General features: G+C 44.1%; 1 protein-coding gene and 1 long non-coding RNA gene across 2 annotated transcripts; both read right to left on the minus strand.

Moving 5' to 3' along the window:
- Positions 1–2,863: 2,863 nt before the first annotated feature.
- On the minus strand, positions 2,864–7,057 carry LOC130696917 (mucin-5AC-like). Its single transcript, XM_057520052.2, has 2 exons — positions 3,709–7,057; positions 2,864–3,531 (listed from the first exon to the last, which is right to left on the minus strand). Exons 1-2 carry the CDS (start codon positions 6,648–6,650, stop codon positions 3,150–3,152), a joined length of 3,324 nt encoding a protein of 1,107 aa, XP_057376035.1. The 5' UTR covers positions 6,651–7,057; the 3' UTR covers positions 2,864–3,149.
- A 3,617-nt stretch (positions 7,058–10,674) lies between these two features.
- On the minus strand, positions 10,675–14,805 carry LOC130696969 (uncharacterized). Its single transcript, XR_009002771.1, has 3 exons — positions 14,637–14,805; positions 14,276–14,568; positions 10,675–10,795 (listed from the first exon to the last, which is right to left on the minus strand). It is a non-coding gene; the product is annotated as an uncharacterized LOC130696969 (long non-coding RNA).
- Positions 14,806–15,014: the final 209 nt, after the last annotated feature.

The following is a 15,014-nucleotide window of genomic DNA, read 5'->3' on the forward strand; positions in this document are numbered from 1 at the left end:
GATTAGTTAAAATGCATTAAAGTGGGAAAGAAAACTCAAAAAAGAAGAGCGCTCTCTTTATGGATGGATGTAGTATATATTAAAATGGGGGGGGGGGGGAAAGGAAAATAAATAATAACACTTGGTAAGCCTTGGGGGCCATCACGAATTCACGCGGTCGGGATGCTTCCTCTCGGTCCCTGCGCCCATGATGATGATGATGTGTCTCACAAACGTACTTTAGACCACTTTTCTTCGTATTATTTCTTACACATAGGGGGGGGGGGGGATGGGGAGGGTACTGTTGTTGAACATCTCGAATATGATAAGAGCCTCGGTCCTATCTGACCACATTTATCAGGGACAATCAAAAAAAGAGGGGCCTCTTTTTAAAATTTAAAACAGGTAAAAAGGCAGTTGGTTATTATGTATGCACACACCACCGCAAGAGGCAGGGTCGTTTCTTGAATGAAAATGGATAAACAGCAGGGACAATTGAAGGTAAGACAACAGCAAAAAGCCAAGGTCCACTTTCACCCGAGCGCCATTTTCACGCGTCGTTTCAATTTCGTGCTGCTGCTCGATGTCGTTGACTTTTACGTTTCACATTTCCCTCAAATTCGACCGCCATTTTACCTCAAATGACGTTCACTAATAACGCGAGTAGTCGCCGTGCCTTGATGTGCTAGTCATTCAACATTTTTTTTTTTTTTTTTTTTTAAATGGCTTTCAAAATTAAAAAAAAAAAAAAAGAGAGAATCGGTGACACGACATTTGAAATGATTTGAAAGGGCGTGGGGGGGGGGGGGGGGGACTACCGCCTATTCCGGCTTTTGCGACGTTATGTTTCACCGCGCCATCCACTTTTCACATTGAAAAAAAAAAAAAAAACTTTTGCACGAATTATTTTTTTTTTTTTTTCTTTTCCCCCGCACCAAAATTAGAACCGGTTCGTTTTCCACGAAACTCTCTCTCCCTCTCACATTGCCGGCATCGTGATATAGCCACATTGAACGATCTCTTAATATGGGCTAGAAAAGAAGAAAAAAAAAAGATCTTTGTCGGTCTGTTTTTCTTCTTTTCTTTTAAGATCTATACAATGCCGGCAGCGTAGCAGTCATTTACATAAATTTGCCAATGAGATATTGGTTTCATTCGAATTAAACGCTTCTTTTTTATATTGCAAGGAAAAAAAAAAATAGACCGCCATGGTAACAGAGTCACGCTCCGTTACATACAGGATTATGATAATTGGATATACATGAATCTAGTTGTTTTTGTTTTTTTATATATATATACACATTTCCATTAGTTTCCTGGTGGGACTACGCATCCACTTGGGCCGATTCTTATTGGCTTGGACAAGATCAAAATGTCGAGAAAAAAAATAATTGCGTTAACGGAACAACCCGATTATTCCGTTGCACTCCGCTATATAAAAATGAAATAATCTTATAGAGATGCACGATATTATTTCGGGAAAAGAAAAAAATATATATAGGCTATATGGGATACAATCACGAATTATACATCACTGAAAAAAAAAAAAAATGATCGACAATCCCCAACCAGAGTTTCCGGAGTTTCTTCTTCTTTTTTTTTTTTATCAAAAGGAAAACTAGGCTGCAGACGGTAAAGAAATGAATCATCTTCAAGTCCCGACATGATGCGAATTCTTTTTTTTTTTTTTTTCCCGTTCATTATCTTTAGTTGACGTAGCACAGGTACGAGAGCCGCATCGCGTAAAAAACTTTCACGTGTTCTGCCTTGTTAAAAGCTGCGTATAACACGATGACGTCTGCCGCACAGCACATGGCGCATCGTGTGCGTGCGACGCTCGTGATGAATAGATTAAAAATTCAGACACTGACCGACAGTGCCGGGCTAAAGTAGAACCCTATTTCAACGCCATGATGTCATTCACAAGTGGAGTTTATTCAATCCACACGTTTTCTCTTTTTCGTGGATGGCTCGTAAAGTGTAACGCGTCAGACTCTTTGAGGTTACCCTTCGTAACGTGATCATCTCGAATGACAGCAGATGCGTACAGTTCCACGTCGTCGGAATAACACGATTAAAAACAAAGAAAGAAAAGAAAGAGGTAGGGTAGAAAGTTGTGTGTAAATAAGAGATTGAAGTGCCTCGTCTGTTGGTTCATTCTGAAAATTCATTACGTATAAAGTAAGTGCCCTGAAGCTCTCCGAAAAGAGCCATCCTCGTGAAATGGTAATAACATTTCAGAATTACAAGCATATTTACATTGTACAGTGCCTTTTTTTTCTTTTTCTATCTCTGTGGGGTGGATAATGTAAAAAAAAAAAAAAAAAAAACTGGACCCCCCCCCCCTTCCACCTTTGCATCGGTGCCACGAAAAAAAAAACAAAAAAAAAAACCCAGAGAAAACAGTTTTGCAAGTTAAAAAGAAAGAAATGCGTTCAAACATAAAAACCGGAAACCACATAATTGTTTCCAGATCGAGTCTGCGTATACGACGATGGAAGAGAAAAGAGTTACGGAGAGTCTTGTCCAATCAAATGCCATTATTTCAAACACGGATAGCAAACAACACGTCATTATGAGCGCTACCCCCATTTTTTTTTTTCGAATGCATTTAATTATTAGATTCTCTCTGTAAATGCCATCATTTCGATCTTTTTCTTTTTTTAAAAAAAAAAAAAAAAAAAAAAAAAAAAAAAAAGGGAAGAGCTAAATGACGTCTGTTTCGTTTGTTTCTACACGATGCAAATTGTAGTGCGCGAGTGAAATGAAGAAGAAAGTAGCTGCTGTTCCATCACGAATCCTGTGCTTTTCCATCACGAACTTTCGTCTTTTGTTTAAAAAAAAAAGACAACCGGGGAAAAAAAAAAAAAAAAAAAAAAGGATGTCCATCCGAGCGCTTTGATATATTTGCATTTGTTTCTATACACAACCGTCAAATCACCCAAAAACATTATTTAACAACCAAAATAGGATTTCGAAAAAAATAAAAACTAAAAACAAAAAGAAACATCACAGATGTGCGTTTTTTTTTGTTTGTTTTTTGTTTCAAGGAAAAATTTCCCTTCCCCCTCATATTTTGTATCAAATAAACATTCCCTTAGCGCAAAAAAAAACAAACAAAAAAACTAATTAGAATTTAAAAAAAAAAAAAAAAAAAAAAAAAACTGTTTTCAATCAACCAGTTGGACGGTAGCGAAGGCGTGAAACGTCACTGCCTTGTTATTATTATTATTATTATTGTTGTTGTTGTTGTTGTGGTTAGTCGATTTGGATGAGGAGAGCGGCGTCAAATGGCTACGCGTCGACATGCGCGTGTGAGTCGATTTGGATCGTCTGAAAGAGCGCGCGGACGAAGAGGACGACAACTCTTGGTGATTGCCGCTCGCATTTGAAGGCGAATGGCAAGGCGGGGCGGTTCGGTGTTGTTGCGACAAGACGAGGCCCATGTCTGGCGGAAGAGACACGGGCTGCTGTTGGTGGTGGATGGGCGTCGGGACGGCGTAATAATGGCCAATAGACGACGGGCCAGCTGGTGCGGCAGGGGGTAGCCATCTTTTTCACGCATTTTGCGTTTGGTAAACAAAAACAAAAACAAAAATTGCAATCCATCACTATTTTTTGAAAATGAAATTGTTGCAAATTGAATTTGAAAAATGAAAAAAAGAAGCGCGCGCAATCTGTGCGCAAAATATTGCAACGGTGTGTTTTCGTTCGTTCAGAGTTGTATACCTTTGGCTACTTCGCATCCGGCCGGGGCTTTGACTCCTGGACCGTTGCAGGCGCAACTTGTTGAAATCGCCCGCCTTCATCAGAGCGGGTGGCGGTTGCGGCGGCATGGCCAGGTGATGCCGATGCGGATGGAAGTAGATCCATTGCTGTTGTTGTTGTTGTTGTTGCTGTTGTTGTTGTTGAAGATGTTGGTTGTTGTTGGGATCGATGGGTGTCGCGTAGGTGGGCACAGAGTGACGGACGAGCGCAGCATTTGGCCCGTCGTTCCAGCAATAGCCGGCCCAGCCGTTCGACATGGCCGCTACTGGCGGCGGACCGACGTTGTAGCGCAGCCGGCCGATGCCATGGCCGGAAGCGTTTTTGTTATTGTGTCCGGTCAACAGGTGGAAAACGGGCTGATGCAACGGCTGCTGTTGATGCAGTTGTTGTTGTTGTTGTTGTTGCAGCTGCAGCTGCTGGGACGCAGCCGGACCTTCTTTCGGATAAATGTTGCGTGTCAGTTCTTGTCCGGATTTGGTCGGTATGAGGAACGTTTGGCCGCAATGTGAAGACGTCGCTGGTCCAGCAGGAGGCGGCGATTGAAGTCGGGTCGACGAACGGAGGCGGATCAACGACCGGCCTCGCGAATGCAGTTTCAACGGATGCTGCTGGTGCTGCTGCTGCTGGCCGCGGTGCTCCTTTTCGCTGGCCGATCGTTCGCTATTGAGAGAAAGCGTGCTCAATGGCGCAGGAGGCGCAGCCGTTGGGGGCGGAGTGGGCGATTTGCGGGAGGACGACGTCAATTTCATTAGGAACGATCTCGTCTTGGACGGATCGCGTTTCAATTTGGGCGCCGTCGCGGCCGATTGAACCGGAAGCAATTCCGGCAGACTCTTGGACGACTTTTTAGAATTTTTCTTGCCGTTGTTGTTGTTGCTGTTGTTGCTGTTGGATTTGATGCTCAACATTCGACTGGAGGAGACGAAAAGGCCGTCCAGTTCGGAGGTGCCGCTCTGCGGAGCGCTCAACGTGGAACAGGCGTCGAACTTGCAAGACTTGCGCTCAGACGACCTGCCTCGTTGGTTGGGTTTGGCGTTGCGTCGCGACGCTTCCGGCGACAGGAGGCGCTGCTGCTGCTGCTGCTGTTGGCGGAAGGGCGCACCGAACGACCAGCGCGACGTCTTGGGCTGGGGCGGCGGGGTGGGCGGTGGGGACGGCGAAGTAGAGGCGTCCGTCACGACGGCCGGCGACAAGGACGTGATGGACGGCGAGAGCGGCAACTCGGGCGTCTGCAGGCTGACGATGCAGGAAGAAGACGAGGGCGAAGAGCAAGTGGACACGGACGAGCCGGACGACTTGCTCTTGGCCAGCTTGTGATGCATGACGGCGGCCGTGTCGGATCGCTTCAATCCGGCAGCGGCGACGGCAGCGACGACGACGACGCCATCGACGCCACTACTGATGCGACTGCCATGTCCCTGATGGCTGTTGGTAATGGCCAGGCCCGTTTCCAGGCGGGCCATCTGATCGCCGCAAGGCATGCCCTTCTTATGACTGCTGCTAGTACTAGTACTACTACTGCTGTTGTTGCCGTTGTTGTTCAACATGGCGCCGGATGTTGCGGTCGGCACCGAGCCGTTGAAATGGCCGCGCATAGCGGCGGAGGAGGAGGAGGGGGAGGAGGCGGCAGCGACGTCACCGCCACCGGCGACGGCCGCCTGATTCAAATAGGCCGACGTCGATTTGTGCTTCTGCTGCTGCTGCTGCTGCTGCTGCTGCTGCTTCGAGACTTGCAGGTGGGTCAGTCCGTCTCGCGTCCGTCGCTGGATCAAACTCCATTCGGAATGCTGGCGCTCCAATTTGCGGATGATGTTGTGCGCTTTGGCGCCGCCAGCGGCCAAAGGCGTGGCAAGCGACGAGTGTTTCGAATCGACCAGGATCGCATCCAGCGTCCGCCTCTCTTCCCTGTCCGACCACGACTGGATCGAGACGGCGGCCCCACTTGTCTTGGCTGTCGGCCGCTCATCGCCGCCGCCTGCCGGCGCTTGACTGACCTTGGCTGCCGTCTTGGACGGCGCGTCGTTGGTCGCAGCGGACGCCGTCGTAGCTGCTGCGCACGCCGCCGTTGGGGCGGGTCGGGTCGCTCCTGACGGATGGGCGGCAGCGGCGGCGGCGGCGGCGAAGGCCGAGGCCTGGATCTTCTGACAGAGCAATGTGAGAATACGGGCCGGCTCTTCGGCGCTGCATTCCAGGGCGAGGATGTCGAGGGCGCTGTCGTCGGCGGATCGGAGCGTCAACAGCACCACGTGGCGGCCGAGCGCGGCCGGGTGTTGGCACGACAGGATGTCCGACAACGGGCAGCGGACGGGGAAGAGGACAGTCGTCTGCTCGGCCGAGTCCGAGTCGGACGAGTCGCCGGCATCGAGCGCCGGCGTCTTCTTCTTGTTTTGACTGCCGCCGCGTCCTTCGTCAGAGTCGTCCATGTCCATGTCCATGTCCGAGCTGCTGCTGTTGACGCCGCTGCTGCACGCGGCCGAATTGCTTTTGTGCGGCCGCCGTATCGACGTGTCGCTGTCCGACTCGAAACCTTCGTCGCTCTTGCCGTTCTGCTGCAGGCTGCGCATGGCGCCCAACGAGGCCGACGCCGATGAAGAGGAGGTCGTCGACGAGGCGCAAGACGACGACGACATGGACGACGAGCAAACGGCCGGCAGGATTCTCAGGCCGCGTTCGCTCAATTTCAACTTCATCCAACCGGCTTCGGGCAATTTGCTTGCCGCCATCGTCGTCGTCGTCGTCGTCGTCGTGCTGCTCGCGGCCGACGAATCGCACATCTTCACTTCCTTTTTTACTTTGGCCAAGAATTTCGAGGCGCATTGGTTCAATTGCGGATGCGTCGATCCTGGAATCAACCGCTGTCGGTTGAGACATCTCACCTGACACCCGAAATCGATCGTTTCCATTTTTTTTTTTTTTTTTGTTTCCTTTGTTTCTCAATTTCAAAGAGAAAACGTATACGCCCTTAATTTGAATGTTATCTTAGTCTAAACGATTCACTGATTGCCGGTAGAAGAAAGAAGCAAATGAACGGCTCAACGATTAGAGAATAATCTGATCAACGGGATCAATGAAACAAGAAGACAATGTCATTCACCGTCACTGTGGAATGCACTTTCACCGCTGCGCTGCCTCGATGGCATCTTCTTTCTTCTTCTTTCTCTCGATTGAATGGTGACACACTTGCCAGCCGATCAATGGGCACGGCACTAACGACACGCAAAACACTTGTAAAGAACCCCAACGGAAGGGAAAAACAAAACGAAAAGGACAACGTGTTGATTCGCCAAGAGTCGGACGACAACTGAACGGAAACGAGCTCCGTTCCGCCGCCTTTAGCTGCTTTGGGCGCCCGCGTCACGCAGCGACCTCTTCCCAGCGCACGGACAAAAAGCCTCGCAGCTAACATGGGTGTGGTTTCACGTAAAAAAAAATACGAAGAAGGAAGAAGAAGAAGCAAAAAAAAAAAAAAAAATGAGATGAAAAGATATGAAAGAAGACGCTCTTCGTACGAGGGGGGGAAGAAAGAAATAGAAGAAGAGAACGTGCTTCACGACTTTTTATTTCACCGCCTGCGGCAACTCTCTCTCGTTACGTCCTTTTAACAGACAGCCACGCTAGTGTGTGTGTGTGTGTGTGTGTATATATTTCGTCGTTCGGCCCATTTTCTTTTGCTATATAGCCTACATTTGATCATTTTTCTTTCTTTCTTTCTTTCTTTCTTTTCTTTTTTTGAAATTAAAGGCGCACCTTGCGCTCTAACTCTCTCCGTGTTTTTTTTGTTTTTTTTTTTCGACGCGTGTATATCAGGTCTCTTTTCTTTTTATTGTGTGCACACGAAACGAAACGGCTGCAACGGATGCATTTCAGTTTTGGGGCTGGTGCTCCTGTATTTTCATCGCAAAGCAAAGGCGGAAAAAATGAGACGGAAGATGACGACGTTTCTATTTTTTTTTTTTTTTTTTTCGTTTGTGGTGGTGATGTAGTGGCGGTTGAGTTAGGGAAAGGCCTCGTTCACTTAACATTTTTTTTTTTTTTTTTTTTTTTTTACGTAGTTGCTCGTGATTGGCCTATTATTCGCCAGGCAAAAATTTCTAAACGAAAAAAATGAAGATAATAATAATAATAATAAAAAAAAAGAGTATTTTCTCTAATAGCTTCAATTTTGATCGTTCAAAAGTTTCCGATTTCGAATCGAAACCCGCGGCGAATGAGAAAATCCCGATATTTTTTTAGGGCCCCCAATTTCAAACGGATTTAGAGCACACCACAAAAACTGTAAAAAAACTAAAAAAAAAAAAATTTAGAGGCGGTACATTGATGATCAAGATCTCTGTGTCTGTTTGTTCAATGCGAATGTTAGAAACCTAATCGGCTGGCTTCGATCCAAAATTGACTTCAAATGAGGCGATTGGACGCGGACATCAAGGACGCCGACTTCTTTTTGTTGTCGTTGCCATCAGAAAAAAAAAAAAGAAAATCTATTTGTATCAACAGAAAACAAAACAAAAAAACCGAAATGGGTCTTTGCGCACGTTCGCTGATTGGAAACACGAGTCGGACGGAAAACGTTGCACAAATCAGTGACCGACTAAACTCCTTTCTTTTCTACCTTTCTTTATATGGGCATTTAAATAGACACACACACACACACACACACACACAAAAATGCAACCCCGGCACAGCGATATTCGACTCAATCAGAATCAAACACGCCGTTCAAAGAGAATCAAAACAAGAGTACATCGATACGCACAAATGGACTGGAGTCATCACCGTGAGGAAATGGACAGTTGCTTTTGCTTCAATGATTTGGTGGGTCGCATTTTTTTCAGATCCTTCCGACGAGAGTCAATCACCTGCGCCCTTTGATTGCAAGTCACACCCACACTCCTTTTTTTTTTTTTTTTTTTTTCAAAAAAATGTTGTGCAACCAACTCATTTTGATCCCCTTTTTAAAAAAAAAAAAAAAAAAAAAAAAGAGAAATCTGGCGTGAATTTAAACACTTTTCGTTCGTTCTTTTCCATGGCCTCACCCGCATTCTCCGGTCATGGAACCTGTCCCCGTACTACACCCTAAACATACTATATAAAGAGATCATATATATACGTACGGTGGTACGTGTAAGGTAAGACGACTTTCCCGTTGACGCGCACAACAAGTTTGTTTTGACAAAGATTGTCGACAAAGAGAAAAAAAAAAAACAAACATTTTTTTTTTTTCTGTGCCGACTTGGACAAAATGTGAAGGGGACACAAGGACACGCGTGACAAGTAACAAACGGTTTCTACAGTCGAGATGATGCGTCCACCAACGACGTTCTAGTGTCGAAAAAAAAAAAACAAACAAAAAACAAAACAGGAATGTTCAAAAGAGGAAGGAAGGAAGGAAGGAAGAAACGAGTCGCTTCATTTGCTTATCGTCTGGTCATCAACGGGACACTCAAAACTAAACCGACCGCATCGGTTCGATGCCATTGCCTTGTTTTTCTTTTGTTTGTTTGTTTTTTTTTGTTTTTTAAATTCCGAAAATGATGTTTCAGCTGGGGAATAAAAGCAGGCAAATAAAAGACAAATGAATTTTCGTTGGCTCCAGCTTATTCGAGCTTGAAATTGAGGAAAGTCATGGCAAAAACGATAATGATGCCACGCAAATAATAATAAAAAAAAAAAATGTTTTCTTCTGCATACCCCCCACCGTCGTCTTCATCATTTTTCAAACTATTCAAAGAAGTAGAGCCTAGCCAAAAGGAAGACGATGCCATCAAATATTATTATTTAAACCATTCCCCTACTAACTGCTTGACTAGTTGTTCCGCTTTTTTTTCTTTTTTGTTTGGTTTTTAAACCAACATCCCCCTTCCACGGAGGAAGATCTAATGTCAATTTGCATTCCAATTGTCGCCATTCATGTTTGATGCTACGGGCGACAAATCCATTAGCAAAACATGGAAACAAAATTTTCTTTTTAAATTTCTTCAAATAAATAAATAAAAAACAAAAACTGGAACACGAAAGAACGGGAGGAATTACGGACCACTCTATAACAAACTAATGGAGTGTGTGTGTGTGTGTGTGTGTGTGCATTACATGAGGCATCCATCCAGTGAGATACATGTTGTGGAAAAAAAAAAAACATTTTTGCGCTCAACTACTGGCCTCTTTTTCTTTTCGACGGAGAGCGTCAATGTTTTTCTCGTTTTTCTTCCCACGCCGTTCCCGTTGCCCCCCCGTCGATGTTCCAAAACATTATCGTGTAGTACGTCTTTCGGTACGCGGCGCGCACACATCGTCTAGTCCCGCTATTCGCCATCGATAACTCGGCTCGACAACTGGTAGCAATGCGCGTGACAGCGCCCAAACGGATGGCACAAGGTCCGTTCTTTCTCTTCAATCCCGCCACACGAAATTTCTCTCTCCTATTCTTTTTTTTTTTTTTTTTTTTTCAAAGTGAATTAGACTAATGAATCATCGCCTATAGAAATTGTACCGGTGGGCCACTGTAACATTGGCAAAGTCAAAGTTTGCGCTACGTGCCAATTCCCATCACCTTCCCTGGGAAATAGAAACTCATTCGCCTCTCTTCTCTTCATAATAGAACACAAATAGCTTTTCTTTTTCTTTCCTTTTTTTTTGGAAAAATGCGCGAATTTTGGAAAATACGAGTCGGGTGGGCCGTTGCGGCAGCGCAAAAAAAAACAACAAACACTTTACTTAAAAAGAGAAAAAACACAAATGAGTAATGTCTCTCTCTCTCTCTCTCTGTGTTCTACATTTTTTTTGCTTTAGCCCTTCACAACAACAAACAACAAAAATTCCGAGTGCAAAAGAAAGAATTTGAAAATGAAGCGACGACCTCTTCGTTGTCGTTTCCCCTCATTTCCAGGAAGAAGAAGAAGAAGAAGAAGAAAACTCATTTCGAAAGTTGCTTTTTTTTTTTTTAGTGCCGTGCTATGTCGGAGGCTATGTTTATTTAGAGGCACACGCGAAATGGATAACGCATGGATGGGAACGGATGTGATGGATATCCTTTTTCCTCCTCGAGGCTGATCTATATAACGAAAACAAAAAAAAAGAAGAAGACGAGTAAACAAGAGGGGAGGGGGAAGTACTTCCCTTTTTTTGTGTGTGTGTGTGTGTGTGTGTGTGTGTGTTTGTTTGTTTAATAGGATAAAGCCAAAAGCGCAATGAGAAAAAAAGAGCCCAGCAATCAATCGGAAATAAAGTGCGGAGAAAATGAGAGTTGCGGACGGCGTCAGGCAGGAAATTAAAGCGAAACGGAACATCTTTTTTTTTTCTTTCAAATGAGAGAAAGTCTCTTCTTGTTTTACATTTCCCTCTTTACATCAAAAAAGGGAAGCGAAATGAGGACGATAATACCCCCCCCCCCCCCTCCTCCGAAGACTCGACATCCGAGTCTGTTTTTGTTTTTGTTTTTTTTCAAGCGCTCATTGTTCGCAGCGGAAAGAGAGAAAAGACGAAAGGTTCGGAAACGACCTCTGGGTTCCATACCAGCCTCTGAAAGAAAAAAAAAAAAAAGAGTTGCAACTTGCTCCAGGAACGGGGAGGCAACGGCGGGAGGACGTTGTGGGCCGACTGGGTGACCTACTTCATTTTCATTACAGTTTTTTTTTAGCGGGGGGGGGGGGGGGGGGGGGGGGGGGGGGGGGGGCAACCGCAAAACACGCCGGCTTTATTAAGACGACGCCAGCCGACGAAGACGCTACAAAAAAAAAAACAAAAGAGGACATTCACCTGAGGCGAAAAATTCAAGCAGCATCGTTTCATTTCGCCATTTCTCTTCCCCCCCACTTGTTTAAACACAGACGAGAAGATGTCTGCGATGTTATTTTGCGACTACGACGAGTACAACACGTCAATAACTCGTTGCTACGACCGTCAATCTCTATCATTTCCAGCAGGAAAAAAAAAAAAATAAAATAAAAATGAAATGAAATGGAAGGAAATCTGACCGGGAGGTTCATCACTTGCGCACAGGTGGTACTCTATCTTAAAAGAGAACTGTCGTGTTTTGCCTGAGATATTTCGAAACGACGTACACACCAGCTGCTATAAGATGCGAAATGATTACCAGTCGAGTGTGTGTCTATATATATATATATATATTTTCTCCTCCAAATCGTTTGCCCCCCCCCCCCCTTTGCCATCTTTTAATGATGATAGTCTCATTAGAACCATCTGGACCTGTTTTTTTTTTTTTTTTTTTTTTTTTTTTGGGGGGGGGGGGGGGCGGGAGGTTCAAACAATTTCCCTCATCCTTGATTTTTCATTTGCCTTTTTTCTTGCCCCGATCTTTCTGTTTAGTTTTTTTTCAGATATAAATTCCTACCCCCTCACACACACACAAACGAAAAATGTTATTATAGAGCGTGATCATTAGCACACACACACACACGAAAGATATAAGCAGCAAAGGTTAGAAATGATTACCGCCGCGCGGGAGTGAACCGACATTTTTTTTTTGTTTTTCTTTTTCGTTGCGTTTTCACGACCTTTCAACTCTGTCTCTCCTACAAAGCATTGGGCCGTCGAAAAAAATCTTTTTTTTTTTTTTTTTTTTTTTTTTTTAATGTTTAAAACAAAAAATTATGACGTGACCTCGGCTCTGATTGGATGTCCGTGGCATCTTGCCGAAGCTTTTTCGCTAGAGTCATGCAAGATTCACGCGCATATACAAAAAAAAAAAATGCCAACGTTCCATAGAGTTTGTTTCTATTTGCAGTTTTTTTTTTTTTCTCCCAATAATAATAATTTTTATTTATTTAGCGTTTGGCTTTTTTTTTTTTTTTTTTTGTATTAGACACGGAGAAAATCATTAGGAAGCGAACTGATGTCGTAGCTGTGCGTGATCTGGGCCATTGCCTTCAACCTTACGAAACGGAAAAAAAAAAAGACAATGGAAAAATAATCAAAGGAGGGGGAGAAGGAATTGCCGGTCATCAAGGCACGCATCCCAGGGCGCATTACCATAATCTATAAACTTCTTCTTCTTTTGTTTTCTCTCTGTGTGTGTGTGTGTGTGTGTGTGTTTTTTTACGACCAAGAATGCCTTCCTCTAAACTTTGCGGAACTGGCGGAAAAATAGGTAAAATTTTACATACGGCATTGGGTCACGTGATTACGGGCACGAGATGACGAACAAGAGCTTTCGAGTTCAATTTTTCTTAAATCAATGGTCGATATTTGACAGCGGTAGCGATCAAAGAAAAAAAAAAGAAACAAGTGGGTTGCATTTCAAAATAGAGCGCTTCCAATATCATTTATAAAGAAAATATTCCCTTCATGGGCGTGTCCCCTCCCCCCTTCCTAATCAGATTATTACCGAAACGGAAAATAACATGAGCTACGCAATTACAATGGATAATATTCAATAGGACAAAACTATTGAATTCCGATAGTTGAAAACAAAACAAAAACGAGGCCTTTTTACACCGTCAATACCGAAATATCACGCACGGGTGTTTAGACCGGCCGACTGCGTACCGGCAAAAAGAAAAACGTTGGCGTGTAGTAAAACAAAACAAAACAAAACAAAACAAAAAAAAAAAAACCGAAACAAACCACGGGGAAAGGTAAATCAACGTCACAACATTTGGCGGTTGCATCGTCCATTTGACGAAAGAAATGTTCTCGTTTCTCCACTTGCGTAATGTCAAAAAAAAAACGTTGGCAGAAAATACCGTTCGTTTTGCCGGTGTTAAAAAACATTAAACGACAACGTGAAAACCTGTGGTGGTGGTGGTCATTAACCTGTCTTTAATGGAAACCCTACCATTACATATATGCTACTCAATATTGACTTGAAAAAATGTTTCGAAAGTATTCGTTACGCGAAAACAGCGAAAAAAAAAAAAAAAAAAAAGAGAGGACGAACTGTTTTTTAGGGGGGGGGGGGGGGGGGATGGATCGTATAGACGTGATGACTGGCGTGCGGTTGCCATTAGTTCCGGCCATATGGCTTGCACAAACAAAAAAAAAAAAAGCCCGAGAAAAAGAAAAATAATTCACCGACGTTGGATCGTTCCAAAACACATTGGCCATCCGAACTGAAATGTTGATGGCATGCCCACCTGTCGTCATCGCGTCCCACTGTTCCATTTTCTCCTAGACTACGCTTCATCATTTTTAATAGCTATCAAATTTTTGCGCCCATTTTCAAAGTTATTTGCATGGCCGTCAAACAAGTGAACGACATCGTCAATGTGAAAACAAGATGAGTATTTAGAAGAGTTAAAAAAAAAAAAAAAAAAAACTAGCAGAGACTTGCAATTATGTTTAGGAATGCGCGCCAGTGACGTGTGTCCAGAGCACTCGGTGCAAGGAGAAAGCGTGGTCACGTAGCGCCATTATTTGATCATGACACCAACAGATGGCACGCATAGAGGTCGAATTACGTTACAAATCAACCAGATGAACGGAAAGCACCGAAAAAAGAAAAAGGCTTTTCTTATGCATACGCAAGTCACACATATCAAACAAGATAAAAGGGAGAGTTTGTTTAACGACTTACCATTTGCTGAACACGTTGATCTCCGTATGACCGCAGCAGCCACCACTTTTACTCGGTCTCAACAGCCACACAACTTTCTTTCTGCTCCTTTGCATGAAATTCAACAACTTTCCGGCTAAACAAAATCACTTTGTCACGGCTCACGTTTCATGATGTCTAGTCGGAGGGAAGGTGAGAGCTGTGGATTGTCCTTTCAAGCCAGTCACTAGGTGACGACATGGCAAATAGCGGATCGTCTTGCAGCATCATTCACTTGTCGACTATAACTTTAGAAATTTCTCCGTTTCTTTCACCTTGGAAAAGCAACCGTCCATTTTCAGTTCAATAGGCCTTTTTTTATTTTTAAGAGTTATGTGCATACTTTCCACTTAACAAAGCCTGAAATGATCAACTGCTAGTTGTAATAATGTCGTTTTGCCGATCGCTGTAGACAGGCTTGACCACTTCACGACGAGGCTATGCAATGATGCACGTGGTCCTATCCGTTGCAGACGAAGATAAAGCTATCGACGTTGATCGACGGCGCCATATTTCCATCAATTTTCAACCTGTAAACAAAACTCGTTTTAATTCTACGGTAATATAATTTAATGATATCTCCAACAAGTTAAAGCAACTAAACACATTTTTTTTTTCGTTACGCATTCTCAAGAACTGGCAGCTGCACTGGCAAAATGGGTAAAGGTAAGAAAACGTGAACTCTTTCAAATAGCCTCACAACGTTAGGACGGTCGCCATT

The sequence above is a fragment of the Daphnia carinata genome, chromosome 5, assembly GCF_022539665.2.
Source record: "Daphnia carinata strain CSIRO-1 chromosome 5, CSIRO_AGI_Dcar_HiC_V3, whole genome shotgun sequence".
Classification (NCBI taxonomy): Eukaryota; Metazoa; Arthropoda; class Branchiopoda; order Diplostraca; family Daphniidae; genus Daphnia; species Daphnia carinata.